General features: G+C 43.2%; 1 protein-coding gene across 3 annotated transcripts; it reads right to left on the bottom strand.

Moving 5' to 3' along the window:
* Positions 1-444: 444 nt before the first annotated feature.
* Positions 445-14671, bottom strand: RXYLT1 (ribitol xylosyltransferase 1). Of its 3 annotated transcripts, XR_014223818.1 has the most exons (7): positions 14314-14671; positions 8812-8973; positions 7610-7712; positions 6822-7136; positions 4389-4559; positions 1066-3192; positions 445-824 (listed from the first exon to the last, which is right to left on the bottom strand). XR_014223818.1 is itself a non-coding variant. In XM_082239794.1 (6 exons), exons 1-6 carry the CDS (start codon positions 14456-14458, stop codon positions 2772-2774), a joined length of 1317 nt encoding a protein of 438 aa, XP_082095920.1. In that variant the 5' UTR covers positions 14459-14671; the 3' UTR covers positions 445-2771. The 3 variants fall into 3 exon arrangements, 2 of the variants coding, with proteins under 2 accessions (XP_082095920.1, XP_082095921.1); XM_082239794.1 differs by having other exon boundaries at positions 445-3192; XM_082239795.1 differs by lacking the exon at positions 14314-14671 and adding an exon at positions 12126-12610 and having other exon boundaries at positions 445-3192.
* Between the last annotated feature and the right edge of the window lie 9003 nt (positions 14672-23674).

The raw sequence follows: 23674 nt of genomic DNA, 5'->3' as shown, positions 1-23674 counted from the left end.
ATTAGCAAACAGGTGTAGGGAAAAAAACCACTCAAAACAAGAATACATTGCATCACCAAAAATGTTGGCAGCAAAACATTCTTCTCCAAAGAAATAACCTCAGAATTTGCACACACAAAAAATACGCCAATCTATACACCTCCCACAAGTCATCTGAGAAGGAATCAGAAAATTTCTAGCAGGACTGACATGCTAACCTTAACCGCTGAAGAGCAAGAATTAATGAACAGTCCTATCATCCCGGAGGAAACAGATACGGTCCTCAAAAACCTGAAACCCCACAAAGCCTCAGACATACACTAAGTAAAAGAACATAAGCTCTACCACCCCACCCCCTCTCCCTCTTTTCTTCCCAACCCTACACTACATATAACACCAATGTCTCACAACAAATGTAACTGATGTGTAGAAAACAGAAACTGAAGAAAGAGACAATGCATGTGCTTTTGTAAACGAGGAAAATCTTTAATCAATTTTTTTTAAAAGAAATAAACTGGACTATATTCAACTTACTTGTAGGGGAAAGTGTGTATACAATTGCAACACAACTTTTCTTTTTAATACTTTAAGTTCATCTTTTTAAAAATAGATGGATTTTAAACTGCATGTACTCCGTAGAACCCATAGTATTGTGGAGTGTGCAAACACCTGCCTACACATATATGAGTGCCCTTCCACCCTGACCTGAAAGACATTAGCCTCATTCATATATATGCGATTGGAGACATGGCAGCCAAAGATGCAATCACATAGATGCTGCTCCTTGCAGCAAGCTGTTTGGCTGAAGTGATTCCTCCATGCATTGGCAATGATTTTTAACCATCCTATGAGTATGCACCTCATGAGAAGAGAAGACTTCCTGGAAAAAACCCTGATGTTGGGAAAGATTGAGGGCACAAGGAGAAGGGGACGACAGAGGACGAGATGGTTGGACAGTGTTCTCGAAGATACCAGCATGAGTTTGACCAAACTGCGGGAGGCAGTGGAAGACAGGAGTGCCTGGCGTGCTCTGGTCCATGGGGTCACGAAGAGTCGGACATGACTAAATGACTAAAGAACAACAACAAATGAGTATGCATTCTCAACGTTAAAAAAGAAGAGACCCTCCCTGGAATACACTTCATACAGATGGCATCTGGACTCCACAGTCATTATGTAATTGTGGTGGTTGTCCACCCCCCCCCCACCCCCCATAGCTATTACTGCAAAATTACCACTCAGAGTGGATGGCAACCCAGTCAGATGGGCGGGGTACAAATAATAAAATTATTATTATTATTAGTTTGAATGAAATGGGCTTTGCTATGACCTTGATTTTGATACTGTGTTTAAGTAATTTGTATATAACTTTATGAACACAGAAAGTCTTTTAACACACAACCGTGAAACAAGCTGTAAGGAAAACTGAAATACAAGAATAAAACAGCTAGTCAGCAGAACAAAGACCCTCAAATCAACAGCAAGAAAGAAGTCTTAACTTGCCTCCCGAAAGATAACAGGGAAGAAGTCAATACGGCTCGCCCACAGTAGATCAAATTCCAAACTACGAGGTTACAAACAGGGAAGGCCAGTTTAGTGTGCGGAGGCCAATATGACCTTCACAAAAAAGCAGAAGCAAGTCATTTTTTAATGCTGATGGGGGGCAGCGGGAGATTGCTGTATTTTTCATACTAGAAGAGAGGCAATCAGGACCCGAGCTCTCCAGGGAAACAGATTGGTAGCCAATGCAGGAGTCTTAAAAGAGCTATTGCAGGATGGTGCCTACTTGTACATGTCAACAGCCAAGCGGAAACATTTCACACTAGCAGAAGCTCCTGAACCGTATTCAGATGCAGCTCTACATAGATTGCAATACGGTACTCCCATCTGAAAGTCACCACACACCTGTCTCTATGTCAAAAGTGGTGAATTCCTGTTTCGAACCCCACGTTCAGGTAGCAGTGGTAAAGTGTCTTGTTTGTGGGGAGACAAGAGCTCATCTGCTGTGGAAGAAATAGACTGAAACTTCCTGCCCACCTGCAGCTTACAGAGTTTTATTAATTCTCTTTGCTGGAAAAAGATTAGTTTGGATAATTTTATTCTGCTCACTGAACCTGTTTTATTCCACACTCAAACAAGCTAATTAAAACCCCACTGTGTTTTTAATCCTATTTTCAGAAAGTCAGGAAAACAATGAAATACCTCCATCGTTTTCCTAAGCTTGTCCATCCTGTTGCACTGATGATCTTTGTTGCCGGTGTTATTTTGCGGTTGGTTTTGTCGTTGCTTAGATTTAACATACATTTCATTATGTGCTCTATGGTTTTAATTTTTACTGATGAACCGCTCAAGGAACTTCAGTTATTGGGTGGTAACTAAATATTGAAAATAAACAAATAAACTTATTGACGTGATTTGAGGCAGATTCTTCAGCGACAAGACTTTCTTTCTTTTCTTTTTTTGTAAACTGAGTTCTTAATTAATTTTCAGGCCGTTAGGCAACATCTAACACCATACAAGCAGACTTCTGCTCATGCAAAATGACGTCCTTTCCTCTTTTTCTCCCTGCAGTCTCCCACCAAATCTGCTCAGAGAGTCCCATAGTGGATGGGACTGCAAGGTGGCCTGCGAACCCATTTCGTCAACACTGACAGCTGGTATTCATGCAGGATCCTTATATTGTGGACATGCATTTATGTTTACATTTTTATTTCGTTGGGGAAAAACCAATGTGGGAAGCAGCTCTGGCTTCCAACGATCCGCATTACACTATAGTCTATTCAGAGTAACAATTAACCTCCTCCGTCCTTAGCTAAAAAGGAATTTTCCAGTGCGCTAATAAATTTTTGTCTCATTTGGGCTTTGAATTGCCGATACCATTCCATAAGCTGTTTCCTCCTCTGAATCTTTTGTTGCAAAGTCATATTTTGCTCTTTTTCTAAAAGGGCAGGCAGTTCTTTCCAGTTTTTAATAAAGATAAAGGGAGCTCCCATGGTCTTTAGTAATTGCAGTGGGGCACTGTGGGACACAGATGAATTTCCGCAATTGCCTGGTGTCATTACATCTTCTACAACAGGAATGGAGCCAAATGAGCATGCCTCATAAACCCTGTAGCATTCTGTATTTATTCCCACTGGGCATAACGTGAGATCACTCTGTAGCAATGCGTCGTGGTAGTTTCGAAGGCTCTCGTTTGTTTCCTGAGGCCACCACCTAGAAAGAAAAGACAAAAGGATGCTGAAAGTGCATACTTTGTCAACAACAAATTTTGCGGAAAACAAAAGATTCACACCACATTTTCAGTGCAGCCGTTCGGTGTAGCAGCCACAGCTACAACTGTAATATCTAAGAACTGGGGAGTGGATAGTTTACATCACTATTTCCCCAGTGCCTTCATCAATCATTACTGCCTTGTTTTAAAGAGCTTAATGGCTTGGATCCTAAGATAAGTTAACATAAGGAAGTTCACAAAAGGAATGTTTCCTGTCCTCTCCCCCATCTCAGCAGCCTCCTGACTCTCATCCCACATTGTTCAGGTGACTATTGGGGGGCAAAGGGGGCTTTTGGGGGACACACACAGATGGAACAGACCCAAGTCATTATGTTGATTTTCATTTATTTGAGTGAGGTTGATCAGAAAGAAAGAGCGCATATTTTAAACGATTTATAAAATAACAAACTGGAATAGTCAAGAGAATGAACAACAGTGCTTTGACCTTGAGTGCTGCACATCTCAAACTATTTCTAAAGAATTTCCATTCAAATTCTATGCATTCATACACACAGCTCAAAAATAGAAAGTGGGCAGGGATGATGGGAGTTGTAGTCTAAAAACATCTGGAGGGCTGAGTTTGCCTGTGCCTGCCCTAAACGGCCTCAGCCCAGTATATCTGAAGGAGCGTTTCCACCCCCATTGTTCAGCCCGGACACTGAGGTCCAGCTCCGAGGGCCTTCTGGCAGTTCCCTCCCTGCGAGAAGTAAGGTTACAAGGAACCAGGCAGAGGGCCTTCTCAGTAGTGACGCCTGCCCTGTGGAACGGCCTCCCACCAGATGTCAAGGAAATAAACAACTATCTGACTTTTAGAAGACAGCTGAAAGCAGCCCTGTTTACGGAAGTTTTTAATGTTTGAAGTTTTATTCTGTTTTTAGTGTTTTGTTGCCAGATGGGCGGATCATCATCATCATTATCTTGGAACTCTACCTGCACATCACGATGCATATAGCAGCTGGTATGGTATTTGAACCCTTATCATAAAGCCATCATCCAAAAAATTTGGCATTTCAAAACACACCCCCCCCCCAATGCGGGCAATTATTGCAAATTGGTATCAAAATCCTGACACAATCAACATAAAACATTGGTATTTTTAACTGTTAATATTTTTGCTGTTATAGACTATAGTTCTTACTCTTCTCTGGCTGAAATCCAACAAAGCTTATCGAGTCCATTTTGCTTCAGGACGTCCACTAGGATCTCTCTTGTTGAATTCTTATAAATGGTTCCTAAGAAATTACACTGGTACGGTCTTGGCGTGTGGAGCATTGACCAACTCGGTTCAACTACAGGAAAGTATCTGTAGCTGTAATGAAAATAAAACATGTCTCTGTGTATGAAGCAGTTGTCAGGGGAGAAAAAACCACGAATGCAAGGATTTGGAACTATTCGTTTATGAAGGTTGCAATCCACAGCGTACTTACGGGACTGTAAATCACATTTCATTATGCCTACTTCAGACTGTAATCCTACGCATGCTTTCCTTGGAGGAAGTCTCATTGCATTCAGAGGGACTTATGTCTTAGTAGACATGCATAGGAATCTGTTTAGCAGTCAAACTTATCTGTCTCCAACTCTGCTCACAGCCTTTTCCATGCTAGTCTGCCCCTTCATTTTATTCAGAACTTTCTATTCCTGATCTACATCTACTTTCTTGCCAGCAGAAGTGACTGGCTTCTTTAAAATTGACACCCCTAATTGTTTATTTGGTTACGTGAGCCTGTTGAGAAGATGCAGAATGTAAAGCGCCGTTCTTTTCCCCCAAATAAATGGTGCATCAATTCAAAGGCTCTTTCATCTGGCTTCATTCTTTCATTTCTATGTCAGCCATTCACAAAAGTGAAAGGTATGTCCTTTCCCCTCTTTCCATCTTAGTACAGCATTCACGACTACATTTACAGCAGTGGAGTACAACTCCCAAGTACAACCTTCGCACGCAAGAACTCTCCTTGCTTTTTTCGTCTCTGTGATACAGTGGTGCCCCGCAAGACGGAAAACTCGCTAGACGAAAGAGTTTTCCGTTTTGGAGGTGCTTCGCAAAACGAATTTCCTATGGGCTTGCTTCGCAAGACGACAATGTCTTGTGAGTTCCTGCTGGTTTTTTTTCCTCCCCCCCCCTTTTCTAAGCCGCTAAGCTGCTTATCAGCTGATCCGATCAGCAGATAAGCCGCTAAAAGCCGCTAATCCGCTAATCCGTCAATGGGCTTGCTTCGCAAGACGAAAAAACCGCTAGACGAAGAGAATCACAGAACGGATTCTTTTCGTCTTGTGAGGCACCACTGTATTTTTATCAATCTTTGATCCAAGGAAGGACAGCCTGAGATCCCTCAGATGTTACTGGATGACTGTCAATTTTTAACACAGCACAATCTACTGAGCTCCTGAACAAATGGGCCAGCAATGCATTCACAATCCAAAACTTCTTATTATTATTATCCATTTGACAAGTTATTCCATTTCATTCTAAGATTTAGGCTGCAAGGGAAAACCCCACGGTGAAACTCTTTTATAAGCATCTCCCATAGGATATACTGGTGATGGGAGGAGCCCCTCTTCTTGCTCCAAATCTGCTAACATTAATGGAGCAACAGGACAGTGGCACATGCTATAGTTATTTCCATCCCACCAAGAGTGCGGTCTGGGGGGCCCAAATACCTGCAAAACCATGTTTCATTCAATTCTGTTGTGTTCAGATCCACTATATCACCGATATAGTTATGCAACTACCCCTCAGTGAGAAAAAGTAGTATACAAATATAAAATCAGATCTCTTTAATTTAAATACAATCCTAACTTTTCTAAAAAAGAGTCTCAATGTAAATGCTGGTATATATTAGCTGAAAGAATGCAACCTGTGAAGCAATTGGCTCAGTATACCTGAAGGAGCGTCTCCACCCCCATCGTTCAGCAGGTCCAGCTCCGAGGGCCTTCTGGTGGGTCCCTCCCAGCGAGAAGTAAGGTTACAGGGAACCAGGCAGAAGGCCTTCTCGGTAGTGGTGCCCGCCCTGTGGAACGCCCTCCCACCAGATGTCAAGGAAATAAACAACTCTCTGATTTTTAGAAGACATCTGAAGGCAGCCCTGTATAGGGAAGTTTTTAATGTTTGATATTTTATCGTGTTTTTAATATTCTGTTGGGAGCTGCCTAGAGTGGCTGGGGAGACCCAGCCAGATGGGCGGGGTAAAGTAATAAATTATTACAGTATTGTTGCTGTTGTTGTTGTTATTATTATTATTTACAAGTTGACTCAGAAGGAAGGGCCAATGTGCCCAGTGGAGTTTTCTTCCAAGGAACTGTGTTCACAATTGAATTCCCACCCACTTAAAACTGTAGTTTAATCAACAAATCATTTTTTATTCTTAAACACAATAATCCTAATCCAAAAGTGAAAACTAGCACTATCAACAATAGGAAAATGCTATTTTTTTGCTTAATACAACTATTCTACAAAGCATTATGTATTCAACGTATATCCCATCTTAATTAACTGTTATACACGTAAATACATAGGACATTTTTAGGCATATGCAAAATTAAAAATATTTTCCTGAATGTATTCAGGACTTACGTAGCAACTCCCAAAGGCCAGTGGAAAATATCTTCTTCGTTCACTAAGGGGCTGTCGTATATTATGAAGAGCAGGTCCACAAAACCTCCATATCTTTTTAAGTAAGGGGAAATCCATTCATTTTTGCACTGTTCACTTCCAAGCAACACAACAGCAACATGCTGCAGCTTGTGAGTTTGTACTAATGTTTGTGCATAATGCAGCCACTGAGTGGCGTAGGAGATCTTTCCTTCCTCTCGGCCATTCAGCACTAGAACCACATTGTCAGCTTCTACTGAGAAGTAGCCGGGGACTACAGCTGGACCTGTAATGAAGCTGTGAATGACAAAGGACAGGCATTGCAAGGTTTACAGGTATTACAAATAATGCAATATAACACACCAGATGGACATTTTAAATAATAGTTACCACTGATGCTCAAAGGATTTTGCTCTATCGTTTTTGTAATGGAATGAAGAGGAACTGTGCAATTTCTCCCAAGAAATTAAGATCACCATAAGGCTTTGTCCTGCACTGTCTGTTGCTGCCAACTCTTCATGGCCTGACCCCAAGGCTTGTTGTACCAGCAATACATATATATTCACACACACACACACACACACACACACACACACACACACAAAGATGTACCAACCAATGTGCAGGCAAGTATCACATTATTCATTGTTGAATAAACATTCTGTTTGAACAATTTCACTAAGTAATGCACAAAATTAGGTTAAATATGTTCACTGGGCTATGAAATACTGCCACCACTAAACTTAAAAGAGGTATCATACAGTCGGTACCTGAAGAATGATTTCCCTGCTGTGACGCTTCCTTCTCTCCACTGGGCTGACACATCCGCAGGCTCAAGAAGACCTTCAAAGATATGCTGCCACAGGTAAAGGCCTATGAAAACATGATTTATAGTTTGAACAATATGGGATGCATCTGAACTCCTAGATACTTTAACGAGAAATGAAGACAAAAAGAAGCAAAGCAGGCCAACTCCAATAAAGCAACACAACTTGGCAAGGTAAATAAAGGTCTGCAATAAATAAGAGCAAAGAAGGGTGCTTTAGGGAGGGGATCTAAGCAGACGAGAAAGCAGGAAACCTACAGGAGTGCTGATGCATGCAAGGTGCACTTATATCTGCAAGGTGATATAAGGCTTTGGGATATTTGGCATGGAGAGAAGCCCTGGCCCACTGGGAGGAAAACCTGAGAGCAGAGCTGCCTTTGACAGTTCCCACTCTCAGGCTAACATTTCACCCCATTCAGTATTGAAGAAAGACACCCTCAGAAACCTTAGAAGCATCATAGAGAGTGTCCATCCATTTATCACTGCAAAGGGCTTTATACCATCAATGTGAAATCAATGAGAGGAATACAGAAAAATAGGAAAGGTGTCAGGGACTGGCAGGGCTCCAAGGAAAGGGTGGAAAAAGAAATGGGGCCAAAGGCTAATCCAGCAGAAGGGGAGAGAGATTTATGGAGGTTTGTGCCTTCCACAAGGCAGGAGCCAGAGCTGAAGGAGGAGTCTCAGCAAGGTAGCAGGAATGGACTTTTCCTTGGGGTTTACTCCTGAAGCCCTTCTCATGAATGAGTATAGCCGCAAGGCAGTGGAGTTTTAGGATCAGGGTTTTCCTTCTCCTATGGGCTACCTTCCTAGGTTGATGAGCCCCATCTGCCCCTGTACGTTCAGAAACTTTTAACATCTGTAGTCAAATTAATTTTTAAATCACTGGGCAGGAAATGTTATGCTCCATTTTACAAGATATGATCCTAATAATATCTACTAGGAAGCTAGTCCAATGGAAGTTAACAAGGCTTGCTATCAGCAAAGTGGGCTTGGAATCCTGCCTAACATTACAATCCTAAACTCAGTTATGAGGAAGTAAACCCACTGAATGCAATAGTTCAGTAATGAAATGTTAAGGATCGAACCAAAGGAGTGAAGCAATATTATTTAGAAACAGCAATCACATTGCTAATGACAAGCGCTTACCAATAGCAGCTTTCCCCCAAATTTGTACCCTCAGGTCTGTTTGTTCCTGATGCACTTGCATCTTTTTTAACAGTTGAAGACTATTTGCAGACTTCCGCTGCAAATCGTTTTTCTCATCAACTTCCCAAGGATTCCATTCTTCAGTTCCCAAAACAGCATGTTCTAAGTATAAAAAATGTAGACCACGTGAACCATTACACCAGAACTTTGTTGAATGTGTTGTTACAGGCCCATGCTGTACATATACTAAAACTGTGACACCTGAAGTGCATAAGTACTTTTTTATATAATAAAAAACACCACGGAAACATAGCTCAGCATATGCTTTCTATGCAAATAGTCTGTCATGACACCAAAGTCCAGCAATGATCAGGAGACCAAGCAGAAGGCTACAACATCACTGGTTAAGAAGCCAGATTATGTTCCTGACGGTGATCCTAATACTGGTAATCAGGGGACCACTGAATCCAAGACTGGCAGGAAGGAGCGACTGAACCAAATGCCACAGCATCAGAGCCCATAGATTGGAGCCAGGATCCTTGGAGATACCTTCACTTGAATCAAGGGTCCCAATAGTACCTGTCCAGTTCAACAGGTCATGGAATACAGTAGAAATATCCATTCCCATGCCACAGGGTTGACCCTTTAAGAGACTATTTCTCCCAAAGGGGGAAGAGCCTGGGAAATGTGGATTGGAGGCAGAGACTCAAAAGGCCTCAGTTCACTTCCAACCCTTGTTTAGAACAAGTGGCTTAGTAGGAGCTTTCCATGGTGCTGAAATTATTCTGGGGGCTCCTTTGTGAAACCAGAACAATACATGGTCCCAGCTTCTAACCCTGGCTGCAAAAGATTTCTGTCTGAAACACTGGAGATCCTTTGCTGGTCAATGCATATAATGTTGGGCTAGATAGACCAATGGTCTAACTTGGCATACGGCAGCTACCAAGGAGTCAGCTGTAACTCTTTGTGATGTGCTTCTTTCAGTGTTGCCTCTCATGACTCACAGACACACAACTGTCAGGACCATCTTCAGGACCCTCCCAACTATGGGGCACGGTATTGCCACCTGCTTTTGAAGGAATGGGTTTCTGTGCAGGGACCCAAAACCCACTTTTTTCCTTTTCCAAGGGAGCATTTCTAAAATGCTTTAACTTGAGCTCTTGAGCCAAAACCCAGCTATATAAACAAGTGTTCAAAGCTCTCTCCCTTATCAGTCCATGAAGGCTGGTAATGACGGATGGCATTGTCCATTCCAAAGTGGAACAGGGATGACACGTCTGGCCCTTATCTTACATCCTGACCACAAAGATCACATGACTCGTGCATGGTGCCCTTGTCTCCTCAGTTCCACAGGAGCAAAAAATGGCAGAATAAGGTAAGAGCCATTTAACAGGCTGGCGTGCAGGTACTTGTCAAGAAAACAGTTCACAAAGCTATCATGTTAGAACTCTGGGAGCTCTCCAGGGTCCTGCAGGTGCTCTGTGTGCCTTGAACTCTTGATGGGGCACAGGTGTGAACCTCAGGTGTGTACTGTCCCACTCCTCACCAACCCCCCATCCCCACCAGTCTTGCCCATTCATTTTCCCTTTCCTCCACCCTAATTGTGGCGTGCAGTTCTTCCAGGAGGGTGTTTCACTTGGCTCAGCGGGTAAGGCTGCCTCTTGTTGGCTTTTCAACCTTCTTTATGAAAGTGTGTTTACATTTTTGCTCCAGTCATTTAACTTCATAGAATCAATACGTAACAGCAGCGCACACAAGAGCTCAGTAAAATCACAGCAGCTAACCTATTAGTCTTAACCCCTCTTGAATTTTGGAAGAAGGGAAAGATTCTCTCAGGTAGCTGCTTACGTTATTATGGAGAATGTAATAAATCACCCATTGCATGCCTGCCTGGCTACCTTACAGGGCATGCAAACTGCCTTCCTTAAAAGACTGAGCCATGGAAAAGCAATAGGTAAAGGTAAAGGGACCCCTGACCATTAGGTCCAGTCGTGGCCGACTCTGAGGTTGCGGCGCTCATCTCGCTTTATTGGCCGTGGGAGCTGCCATATAGCTTCCGGGTCATGTGGCCAGTATGACTAAGCCACTTCTGGCGAACCAGAGCAGCACACAGAAACGCCGTTTACCTTCCCGCCAGAGCAGTACCTATTTATCTATTTGCACTTTTATGTGCTTTCGAACTGCTAGGTTGGCAAGAGCAGGGACTGAGCAACGGGCGCTCACCCCGTTGCGGGGATTCGAACTGCCGACCTTCTGATCAGCAAGTCCTAGGCTCTGTGGTTTAACTCACAGCGCCACCCGTGTCCCTGGAAAAGCAATACCACCCAAGAAAATATGATGAGCACTTTTACTGGGGTAGTGGTAATGGCTATCCAACAGGCCAACACAATTTAAACATGAAGCTTTTTCCTTCTTCCACTTTGCACACACAAGATAATGGAAGAATGTAAAATGTGGCAAACTGTCCATTATTAGAGAAACTAAATCCCAAAGTGCACTATGGCATGTGAGAGTTTCCTTCACCATGCACACACTGATCTTACGAAGCAGGAAAGAACAATTGTAAGCTTCATCCATGTTAGAAACACACAGTTGAGGTGTTTGCTCAATATTAGTAGGCCTTGTGGCTCTGACTTGGCTGAAGCAGGAACTCAGAAACAGACATTCAAACTAGACAGCTGTTTCACTAAGCAGTGTTATTCGTACCTATGCACACCAGAGGGCAGATGAGCTTGTGTAGGAACTGCGAGCCTATATTGGATGAGTGAAGAAAGGATTGTTTCTTTGCACTTCTCCTTTCAACAGAGTATGCATCCAAAGGAAAGCAAAAAATTGCTAATAAATGACATCTGTGCTCAGGTGCACATTTAGACTGATCCTACCTAAAGTGCTTTTAGGAGTTTGGAAGAATTTTACTGCAAACCTTTGTTGTTTCACAAACTATAGGGACCCTCTCCACAGTCTTGTCCTGTCCTTCATTTTGGTTGCCACACATAACAGGAGTGATTGTGATAGTAGCTTGGAGAAAACTGAAGTGACTGGCTAGGATTCAGAAAAAAAAGGCCCAACTTTTATTACAAAGCTTGTAATTTCCAAACTCTGCCCTGCTTCGACCACTTGGAAATTGCAAAGGGTTTGGCAGACCACTTAATGAATTTTCTGCACTAGGTGCTAAAGTATTTTGGACTTCAACTTTCAATGCGATAAAATACAATAAGTAATGAAAGACGTTATAAAAAAAATACAGTTAAAATCAATATGACTATTTCAGTGTGATGGATATGTCTGTTGTGCTAAACGAATTTATTTCTTACTGTTTCCATTTCCATATGTATTAACTCTCCATTCCTCTTCAGTGCCTTATCTGTCTCTTTTCCCCATTTGGGTTCTTCCTTTGTTTTGATGCCAGCCCTGAATTTATTCCTGTGAGGAAGTCAGAGCCTCTCTGCCCCTCATCATTTCTGGCCCATCCCATCCATCTTCCAGGCAGACTTCTGTTCAAAGAAAGACAGAGCAGCCACTGTGCTTACGCACAAAGCACTCTTCACACGTAGCTGCACTGCTCTACAGAGCTGCCACCAGAGAGCTGAAGCTCACAGATCACTGGAGGTCCATGGACCACACTTTGGGAACCCCTGGTTTACTCAACCTGCAATTCAGTACCAACTGTTTCCAAGCAATACAAAGTAATACTAACAATAACACAAAATATGACAGACAATCTACACCACTTTCTTCCTATGCTACCACCTTAATGAAAATATAATGAATATAATGAATACTTATGCTGGAAGCTGCTGACTTTACTCCAAAAAGTAAAATTCTTGTTCTAGGGCCTAATACATAGTCTACACCAGGCATGGGCAAACTCGGCCCTCCAGATGTTTTGGGACTACAATTCCCATCATCCCTAGCTAACAGGACCAGTGGTCAGGGATGATGGGAATTGTAGTCCCCAAAAAATCTGGAGGGCCGAGTTTGACTATGCCTGGTCTACACCAGCCTTTGCTAACCTCCAGATGGCTACTAGCCAAGGCTACAGCTACTCGCCATGATGGCTCTGCTCTGCTCCACAAACAGAGGAGCTGATTGAAACCGCAGGAGGAGAGCGTGCTCTTCTGCTCAGGTCTTGCCTGTGGGTTTCTTGCAGGCATCTGGTCGGCCACTGTGAGAACAGGATGCTGAGCTACATGGACCACTGGCCTGATGCAGCATGCTCTATGTATGTTCTTAGATGTTGTTGGACTACAACTCACATCATCCCATCATTGGCCATGCTAGCCAGAGTCGATGGGAATTGTGTTGCAAAATATCCGTACGGCATCCGGTTGGTCTATTGTACTATGAAGTAATCACCTGGGTGGTGCTGTGGGTTAAACCACAGAGCCTAGGACTTGCCGATCAGAAGGTCGGTGGTTCGAATCCCCGCGACGGGGTGAGCTCCCGTTGCTCGGTCCCTGCTCCTGCCAACCTAACAGTTCGAAAGCACGCCGAAGTGCAAGTAGATAAATATGTACTGCTCTGGCGGGAAGGTAAACGGCTTTTCCGTGCACTGCTCTGGTTTGCCAGAAGCGGCTTAGTCATGCTGGCCACATGACCCGGAAGCTGTACACCGGCTCCCTCGGCCAATAAAGCGAGATGAGCGCCGCAACCCCAGAGTCAGCCACGACTGGACCTAATGGTCAGGGGTCTCTTTACTTTTAATCACCTGATATTAACATCTGCTTCAACAGTTAAATACCAGTTTGTGACATCTGCTTGTGATAGATTTGCTTAATGAAAAACAATGGTGGCAACTTTAACCTGACACTGTTCCAACCTCTGCATGAATCTCGTTTCCTATACAGTACTTTGTTACCATTTTCTAACACAATCAAGCCCAAAAGAATCTACAACAATATATACCTATCCCTTTCTCTTCTTAAAAGCACTTTGGAGTTCTTGGGAAGCACCTGATGGTACAAGACTGTGGACTCTCAGAATCTGGCCAGCAGGGGTGCCAACTTGAATAAAATAATGGGGGGTGGGAAACGGGTAAGCCCTGCCCCCACATAATGGATCACAAGACGGGCATGCACACCATTAGAATGGCAATGCCCCTTCAAGTATTTTGGGGGGGGGCCTCCGGAAGTGCCCTCGTCCCCTAGAAGTCTGCCCCCAATTCTGGACAGTCCCCTGGATACATCACTTGAAGCACCATGTAGAAACAGAATAGGACTTGTATGTGCCTGTCCGGTCTTGCAAACATTGCATTTCTCCCCAATTCTGTAAATGCAAATCCTGCTGTAACGGAGAGTGCAGAGAGTCGGCCTCTCAAGGAGCCAAGACTGCAATCCTATACACACCTAAAACTAAATACTAATAATAATACATTAATAAATGACTGTGGGGATGCTTGTCACACAGAGAGCAACAGGGCAGGTGGTGGGGCGGCAGAATTAGAGGAGGCGGCGGCGTTGTTGTTGTTGGGAAGGAAGGAAGGAAGGAAGGAGTCCCCTTTACCTCGCCCCTGCTTCTCCCTCGGGGCGGCAGCTCGCGAGGCGGCCGGGCGGCGGGGCTTCAGGAAGACGCTGTAAGCCGCGTAGAGGGAGAAGAGCAAGTAAGCGGCCAGCAGCGCGGAGCACAGCCGCTTCCGAGTGAGCCGCATCTTTCACGGCCCCGCGGGCGCCGCCATCTTGCCCGGGAAGTGACGCGACGAGGGAGGCTTCGCTGCCCTCGCCTGCCCGCCAAGAGACGGGCGGAGAGAGAGGCGGGCGCGCCCGGAGGATTCGGGACACGCGCGTCCCGGACGGACCCAGGGGGGCTCCGTGGGTCGCGCGCGCTTGGCTCGGGGCTGGTTCTCCCGGGGAGTCTCGACAGCAACGGGACCAGGGAGGGGAGCCTGCCTGTTTGCGCAACCCTCCCGGAGAAGGCGAGGGTCTCACCCTCCGTGCGTGGTTTCAGTCCGCAGCGTCTTCAGATAGGGCTGGGAAAATCTCTTCCCAAAAAACCCAGAAGACCCTTTATATTGCCACAGGCTGCATGCATTGCGCAGCATACATCCAAAGCATGGGCGTAGCCGGGGGTTGGGGTTGGGCAGCCGCCGCCCCTAAATCAATCAAAATCAATACAAATCTGAGGTTCCCAACAAAAATCCTGCCTACACCTATGATTCAAAGCACACCCACCCAAAATCCTGGGAGCCTGCAGTTTAGCCATCACAGAACTACAATTCCCAGCACCCTTAAGAAACTATCGTTCCCAGGATTTTCTTTCCCCCCCCCTGAGGTGGATGTGCTTTAAATGTATGCACATGCAGCACATACCCTCCAACATTTCCCCAATGAAAATAGGGAAATCTTACTCCAGGGTCAGCAATTTTTTTCAGCAGAGGGCCGTTCCACTGTCCCTCAGACCTTGTGGGGGGCCGAACTATATATATATATATTTTTTTTTGGGGGGATGAACGAATTCCTGTGCCCCACAAATAACCCAGAGATGCATTTTAAATAAAAGCACACATTCTATTCATGTAAAAACATGCTGATTCCCAGACCATCCGCGGGCCGGACTGAGAAGTTGATTGGCCCCTGGGACTTAGGTTGCCTACCCATGACTTCCATGGCAGCAGCAGCAGCAGCACCACCACCCTTGGGGGGGTGCATAGCTCCATACCCTCCAACATTTCTCCAATGAAAATAGGACATTCCAGGGATCAAATCAGAAACCAGGACGGCTTCTGTAAATCTGGGATAGTCCCTGGAAAATAGAGACACTTGGAGACCAGTGGCTCTCAAAACTTCCCCCATGAACTACTAGAAGATTCTCTAGGGTCACAGCAGCACTCTTAATAAACTTAGGGCACATTCACACTTTCCTCTGCTTTTTCCAGGCACGGTCTGTGATTAAAAGCTTTATGTCCGAGTGCCCCTCCACCCCCCTTTTTTTGCTATGGAGCTTTCCCTGCAAAAACCTCTTTGCAGCTTAATCAGAGCAAATGTCAATTTGCAGAAAACCCGAATTGACGTTTGCTCTGAATCAGCTTTGTAGAGCAGGTTTTCAGGGGGAAAGCATGAGGCAAAAAACCAACAACACTCAGACAGAGAATCATAGAATTGTAGAGTTAGAAGGTACCCCAAGGGTCATCTAGTCCAACCCCCGCCAATGCAGGAATCTCAGCTAAAGCATGCCTTACTCTGAGGAGGTTGTACAAGTCAAAGCACATATCTCTCAGTCCTATCTCCCCCCACTCCTTCAGTGCCTTCATCATAATCAAACTGAGGGCCGAATTGAAATATCAGGACCTAAGCTAGCTTGCTGAGAAGAGCCCTTTTAATTTCAAAGATAAAAAATATTGGACTACATCAGCACTGTACTCTATTATTAAAATCACAGGCGCCAGGTGAGATACTTGTTAGCTTAAAGATCTGGCCCTAATCAAAATGTGACCGGCCTCCCAGAAGTTAATCAAATGCAGGCCTGAATACTGTACAGATATTCTTGATTGCTTCACAGCTGTCTGGCAGGTGACCTAAATAAAGCCTGTGAATCACATTTTGAAAACCTTCGCTGTAACACTGCACTGGACTTGATGGGACAACTTGATATGAAACAACTCTTTTCATTTTGGACACCCTTGATTAATCATATCCATGCCATCAGTTTTCCTCTTGACCATCTGAAGCTGAGGTACAACTACTTTTGCATCCACATTTCTCTTCCTTGTTGTCACTCTGCCTGCATGACTAGATCCCGGCCTGTAGGTTAGACTCAAATTTGACAGACTTCTCTCTGCAGAACAACAGTTTAAGGAAGGCAGACTTTGGGAAGTGCTCAAAACAAGAGATGGGAATGGAACTCCCTTCTTGGACAGCACTATTCTATCTGCTTTGTTTATTTATCCCATTTATATCCCACCTTTCCTCCAACGGGTGGAGCACATGGTTCTTACCCCTTTCTTTTATCCTTACAACAGCCCTGTGAGGGAGGTCTGACTGAGAGACTGTAGTTTGCCAAGGTCACCAAGAGAGCTTCATGGTTGAATGTGGATTTTGAATCCTGGTCTCTCAGATCCTACTCCAATTCTCAAACCAAACTGACTGTGTCCTCGTTGCAATGTTTTGTTACAATTATTTTCCCCAAACTAGTCTAGTGTAGGTATGCCTAGGCATAGCCATTTAGGCTTGTCACCAACAATATAGGCCTGTTGAAGAGAAGGAAAGAGTGTGGTTTGCTCCCACCTTGATTTTTGGATTTGTGATTGTATGTGTTCCCCAGCATTGAGTGACAGGTGTGGTGTAGTGGTTCAGAGCGGTGGACTTGTAATGTGGTGAACCGGGTTCGCTTCCCCGCTCCTCCACATGCAGCTGCTGGGTGACCTTGGGCTAGTCACACTTCTCTGAAGTCTCTCAGCCCCACTCACCCACTCACCTCACAGAGTGTTTGTTGTGGGGGAGGAAGGGAAAGGAGATTGTGAGTCGCTTTGAGACTCCTTAGGGTAGTGATAAAGCGGGATATCAAATCCAAATTCTTCTTCTTCTAAATGCCACCTGCAATCCAAGATGACCCTCTATTCAAATGTTATTCAGCCAGAAGTTTGACTACAATTCCCATCATCCTTGAGTACTGTCCAGGCTACACTGGCTAGGGATGATGGGAGTTTTGGTTCAAGATCATCTGGGGCAACAGGGTTGAAGCAAAGATGACTGACAGCAGTTGCTTTATAATTATGGGACTTAATTTCTTTGGAATAAACTTTTGGGAGTAGTATAAAGTCAGTATCTAGAACAGAGTAGATAAGGGATTATTCTTAGTCTAGAACTTTGCAGTTGGTTTATGGTTGTTGCCTTGAATTTATTAAGCCCTTTAGTTGAAAATCTACTTTTGCAGATTCTTTTCTTCTCTTTTCCACTTTGCAACAAAAACAATCATGGTAAGGCTTCAAAATTTATGCATGCTGTCCTTTGCTGTTGGATAGCCTCTTTATCTGCTGTTTACTGTTTTAAGTTTCTTAGAGTCAAAGTAATTGGTCATTGTGCTGTGTTGATACATGGTTTCAATTATGCAGAAAAGAATTTATTCACTGATGGAATTTCAAGATATGATACCTTTGATAAAGGTTCTTTGGAAATCTTTTTAGACTAAAAGAACACCACATATTTAAAGTTTTCCAAAGTATCTGTGTATGTAATTCCACAAATCCCTTGCCGATTGTTGGAGGGTGAAAGATGTTTATTTAAGATGGAACAAAATATTTTTCCTTTTAAAATGAGCAGGTGGGAGGAATGGTGAAATAAATATTGTCACTTGGGAGTGGTTTAAAAATAAGTTAGGGAACAACAAGTAAGCACTAAATTATAACTCTGTTGATGGCTGTATTTCTTGAAATAAGGGACAGAAAAAAACATTTTAATTGGTGTTGTCATTGATTTTTGTGATTGAGAATAGCGAGCAATGATACCCCATTTATGAAGTATGTGTGTTTTAAGTTTTTCAGAGGCAATGCTTTTGCAGCCATGCAGAAGAATCAATTATTCAGGTTTTATTAAAACTATACAGAAATGAAAGGCAAGGCTCCTTTATGCTACGTGAGCTTTAATACAGAGGAAATATATGATGGAATCACAGTAAATAAAACCCAAAGAAATAGCAGCTCAGCAGAATACTGTTATTAAAAAGGTAGCCTGACAGATATTTGTCTGCAGATGCCCAGCTGAACGAAATAAATTGCAGCAGTCCTATTATGCCTGTTGAACAGCCCTAGGAAGTGTGGCAGTAGCTGCTCCATTGGCATATTTGTGACCTGGCATTCCACCAAAAATATATTCAGAAAAAAAAGAACCCATATAGGAGTATGACTAGGTTCTCTCTCTCTGTATTACTCTCTCTCTCTCTCTCTAGCACACATAGCATTCGTGCACAATTTTTTTTTGCTTTTTTGCATTTTCTGTTATAAACATTCGTTTATTTCACCATAATATTCTATTAGATCTTTTGCTACAACAACTGATACAACATCTAATGGTGATAGTAATTATCTATTACAACCGAAAGACACATCTAGTTATTTCCTATCATGAGCAGAGGCGTAGCAAAGCCAGGTGGTACCCAGTGCGAAAAACTTTTTGTCACCCCCCCCCACATTGCAATTTGGGGGGGTGCCAGTGTCAGTGCCGCCCACCACCTGTGAAAATCCGACCGCCGATTGCATAAAACTGCCTGCCAGGGATGCAAGCGCCACCTCCCAGAGGGTGCAAATGCTGCCCGCCGGGGGGGCCAGGCTGATCGCAGGGCGTATTTGCGCGATCAGTGGGCAGATTTTCACAACGGATTTTCATGGCGGATTTTCACTATCCCCCCCCCTTTTTTCCTATATATCATTGTTTAATATTGAGATGGGCCTAAAGTTTTTGGGATTTAGTATATCTTTCTCAGATTTGGGGATTAGTGTTATAAACACCTTCTTCCGAGTTTCAGGTAGACTACCTCCTTTTTAGAGCTCCATTCATTACTTCTTTCTTGAAAAGTTTTATATTAAATAGATGTGAGTCCATCTTGCCCTGGCGATTTCCCTGTTTTTGCTTGTTGTATGGCAATAGTTATCTCTTCCGTTGATATTGGTTCATTGAGGTAATTTGTTAGTCGAGGCAGATCACTTTCTGTAATGTACCGTATAATGAATTGAAAAAAAATGTTTAAAATAACTTTTGTGAAAACAAACAAACCCAGAAGCCTTTTATTAGGAATTGTAGGTACCGACATTCCAAAGGAACAGGAAAGACTTTTCATGTATGTGACAACAGCAAAGCGGATGCTACTATCCCAGAGATGGAAAGAAGACAAAGTCCCGACCAGAGAGGAATGGCAAACCAAGCTGTTGGACTATGCTGAAATGACAAAACTGACCGGAAGACTCAGGAACCAAAACTTCAACGAAGAATGGGAAAAAATTATACTTTATCTAGGAGATCACTGTAAGCAGATGAAAACTTTAGCAGGATTTTAATAACACTTGCAATGTAGCGAATATTATGGATAATATGGAAAGATATATAATATGGACTATGAAATAACATGCAGTTGAGAAGGTGGACAATAGGATCCATGAAGGGGAAGGTGGGAAGTCCAGAGATTTGGATAAATCTCTAAATAGGGATATGTAATTTGGATTGTTATAATTCTATATTTGTAAAATCAAATAAAAATTATTATATATGTAAAAAGGGAGGCTTGGGTGGTGGTGAGTTGTGCATTGGGTCACCCCAAATTCTCCATCAGATCACATAGCATGTCCATGGCTACAGCCTGCACCAAAAACAACAACCAAAACCGCATCCATTGTTTTGTGGGGCTGCAATGGTGCAAAAACGTGGTTACAAAGCACGGATCCACATGGATCCTCAGGATTTTTGCTCTGGGCTACCCCAAACACACCGTCAAATCACATATTATGTCTGTGGCCACAGCATGAACCACAAAAATCATACACCAACTGTTTCGTGGGGCCACAATGGCGCAAAAACGTGGTTATCATGTCTGTGGCCATAGCATGAACCACAAAAATTGTACATCCACTGTTTTGTTGGGCCGCAATGGTGGAAAAACGTGCTTACAAAGCACGGATCCACATGGATCCTCAGGATTTTTGCATTGGGCTACCCCAAACTCATCGTCAAATCACATATCATGTCTGTGGCCACAGCATGTACCACAAAAAATCATACATCCACTGTTTCGTTCAGAATATATTTTTTCTTGTTTTCCTCCTCTAAAAACTAGGTGCATCTTATGCAGCAAAAAATACGGTATGTGTCCATTTTCTCTTCATCTTCTTTTCCTTTTTCATAGAGTTTACTTGAGTACTTCTGGAATTCTTTACAAATGTCATTGGGATTAGAGATTATTCTATTTTCCACTGCAATTTTGTTTAAGGTATTTGGTTTTCTTCCTATTTTCAATTGCCCTGCCAGTAATTTCCCAGGTTTGTTTGCCCATTCAAATTGTTTCTGTTTCAGTGATCTAAGTTTTTGCTGTAACTCATCCTGCATTATCACAAAGAACTGTTTTTGTAGGACTTTCAATTGTTTTTCAGTTGTTGAATCCACTGGTTTATCTATAAGTTTATTTTCATACATAAGCATTTCTTCCATTAATTTTCATTCCCCTTCTTCTCTCCCCCCCCCGCCTCCGTGGTATACATTCTGTTGTATGAAGAAGCCTCTTACTACCGTCTTGCTTGCGTCCCAGACTGTCTTTAAATCTGTCTCATTGTTTAGATTGTACTGGAATTATTCATTTAGTATTTGTGAACATTTCTTGATTACCTCTTCATTTCCTAAGATATTTTCATTTAATATCTATCTTAACCACGTCTTCCCTCTATTCCGCAAAGTCATTTTTATTGGATTATGATCCGATAGTGCACAATTTGTTACTGGCCACGGATTTCAGCAAATATGAAGTACTTCCAGACTGAATAAGAATGGGTCATTGGTAATGCATATTACATTGCAAAGTATTACATTGTTTAGAAGATAAAACCATGGTTGCCATTTCTTTTTAAAACAAAACTAGTAGACACATTTTTAAAAGATGAACAGAAATGATCAACACCTGCTTTTGTAAACTTTGTATAATCTCTACGACAAGGGCCTCCTCCTAGGAAGATAGTACTGTGCTATCTTCTTAAATGCAGCCCCTTGAGATTTCATCTCCCTGTCAAGTACTTGGCATGAAAAACCAGAACATTCCTCGCTCCCCAAGACAGGGTCCTGCTGTAGAGACTGACAAGTTGTTGGCGTGCGGAATTTAATGTAATCTATGACAGACAAGCAGAGTAAATAAAGCATCCTCTTCGTCTAATAAATTTTCTCCCTTTGGTTCGTAACAGAGCAAGATTCTTTCTTTGAACTGCAGGCAAAAATCAGGAGAGACTACATTGGGTTTCTGCTTTTTCATATTACCCATAAGCAAACAATTTGATCACTGCAAAAAGTTTTCTGTTACATAGATTTCTGCTGTTACATTTCCAACACAAACTGCAAGTCATCTGACTATTGAAAGGAATTGGTAGCTAATGTGGTGAAACTTCAGGTGTTGTTGGACTACAATTCCATCATTCCTGACCATAAGTCATGCTGGCTGCGGTTGATGGGACCTAGATTCTGACGTATGAAGGCATCATGTTGGCTACTCCTGTCCTGGTCCTCGCTGGATGAAGAACTGGAACTCGGATTACAGTTTCTGCCAAAAACTTTAATGCACAAATCCGTACAGTACATAAGCAAGGGTTAGAGGCAAAGCAGGAGATATGCATGGCATGTCCCCTGGACTTCTGCTTTAAAGGAACAGGGTGGGCAGAGCTTTAGCATAGCAAGCAAGAAATACCTTTGGACTGGGCAAGCAAGCAGGCACTCCTTCGAGGGGGTCGGGCTGTTAGCTGCCTCCCTGGATAATCAAAGTCCAATTCTTTGAGCACCTCCCACCTTTCTTCCTCATTTGACCATTCCTCAAGGATGTTTCCATGGGGCTCATGACATATTCACCCCAACCTTTTTTGGGTGGAGTTTTTGTGGCGTTTACCCTCCTAGGTGGGTCATAAGGAAAGGGTTAAATGTGAAGTGTGAAGGGTTAAAGTGTGAAGTGATTGGCCAGTGGGAACACAAGGGGAGGAGTTGGAGTTGTTGGGAAGTCAGTTGGGAGTTGGAGAAGGAAGAGGGAGGATAAGTCTGTGGGTTGGTCGAGTTGTGTTGTGAGAGAGTGAGAGAAACTGATAGGAGTCAGATAGACAGTTGGGATAATCAGTTAGCAGTTATTAGGAAAGGTATAGGCCGGTAAAGAAAATAAGATTAAGAAACTGACAAGAAAAATTATCTGAAACCATAAACTTGTTAAGGCTTATAAAATAAACTTGTTTATTTGGTTTAATGTTAATAACTGTCTGGGCTCCGTGTGTACCCGAGAGAAACGGGTTGGTGGCAGCAGGGAAACAATCACAGTGGTGGCACAGGGATCAATAGACCGTCAAACGTCCGGGGACCCTGTGTGATCGCCACATAGGTAACCACCCTTGCCTCCTCATGACAAAGGGGTGAGTGGGAAGTCAGAGGTTTAGCAGGCACCAAGGTCAATCCTCAAGGGCGTCATTGCATCCATGGGTGCAATATTGGTGACCTCGGTCCAGGAGTCAGAATGTGAAACCTGCACTTGAAATGAGAAACCCTTAATTTCAGCAGTCAAAAGGATGATGAAGAAAAACTAATTTGGTTCTGTTAGATCATGAAAAAGTATTGGCCAATATGGGCGAAAGGACTAAAAAATAGGATTTGAAATTTCAGATGTATCCTGAGCCTTGAATTTGGAACCAAGGTGTTACCTTACTGTGTCATTGTCATTACAGGCGTATTTCTTTCAAGCACGGGGAATGCAATTTGGTGTATCGTCGCAGTTTGCATGTAAGCAGGTATGTCTCATCTTGTAACATGATCCCACCAACTGGTGGTGAGAACTTTACCACACATCCATGCTCACTGGGAAACCTGGAAATCCTGTTGTAACAGGATATTATAGGTGAGTTACCTACTTTGAAGTCAATGTGCTAAAGCTGGGATGGGAAGCCTGGAGTGCTTCAGATGTTGTCAGACTTCAGCTCCCATCATTCCCTATTGTTGGCCTTATCACCTAGGGCTGATGGGAGTTGGAGTCGAACAATCTACAGGTTGTGCTAAGGATTTAAGAGTATTGCTTAAAATCTTGTTTTCTCAATTGTACTCTGCTTTTCCATCATGTGAGCTAACGAGGCTCTACTGAAACGTTCTTCCATCATACATTCACAGCTATATAGGTAATAAATGAAAATTCCTAAAGAATTTCCCAGTGGATTCAA

Source organism: Podarcis vaucheri (assembly GCF_965113315.1).
Source record: "Podarcis vaucheri genome assembly, chromosome: 10".
Taxonomy (NCBI): Eukaryota; Metazoa; Chordata; class Lepidosauria; order Squamata; family Lacertidae; genus Podarcis; species Podarcis vaucheri.
Note: the sequence above shows the minus strand (reverse complement) of the source record. Positions and strands in the feature narration are given on the sequence as shown.

What these genes read in the sequence shown, in the direction of transcription:
- RXYLT1 (XM_082239794.1), bottom strand. Translation starts at nt 14,458, where the DNA reads ATGCGGCTCACTCGGAAGCGGCTGTGCTCCGCGCTGCTGGCCGCTTAC. An exon ending in TGGCCTTTGGGAGTTGCTAC is followed by an intron (nt 4,560 to 6,821) that starts GTAAGTCCTGAA and finishes TTTTCATTACAG; the next exon opens with CTACAGATACTTTCCTGTAG. An exon ending in TGGATTTCAGCCAGAGAAGA is followed by an intron (nt 3,193 to 4,388) that starts GTAAGAACTATA and finishes TTTTCTTTCTAG; the next exon opens with GTGGTGGCCTCAGGAAACAA.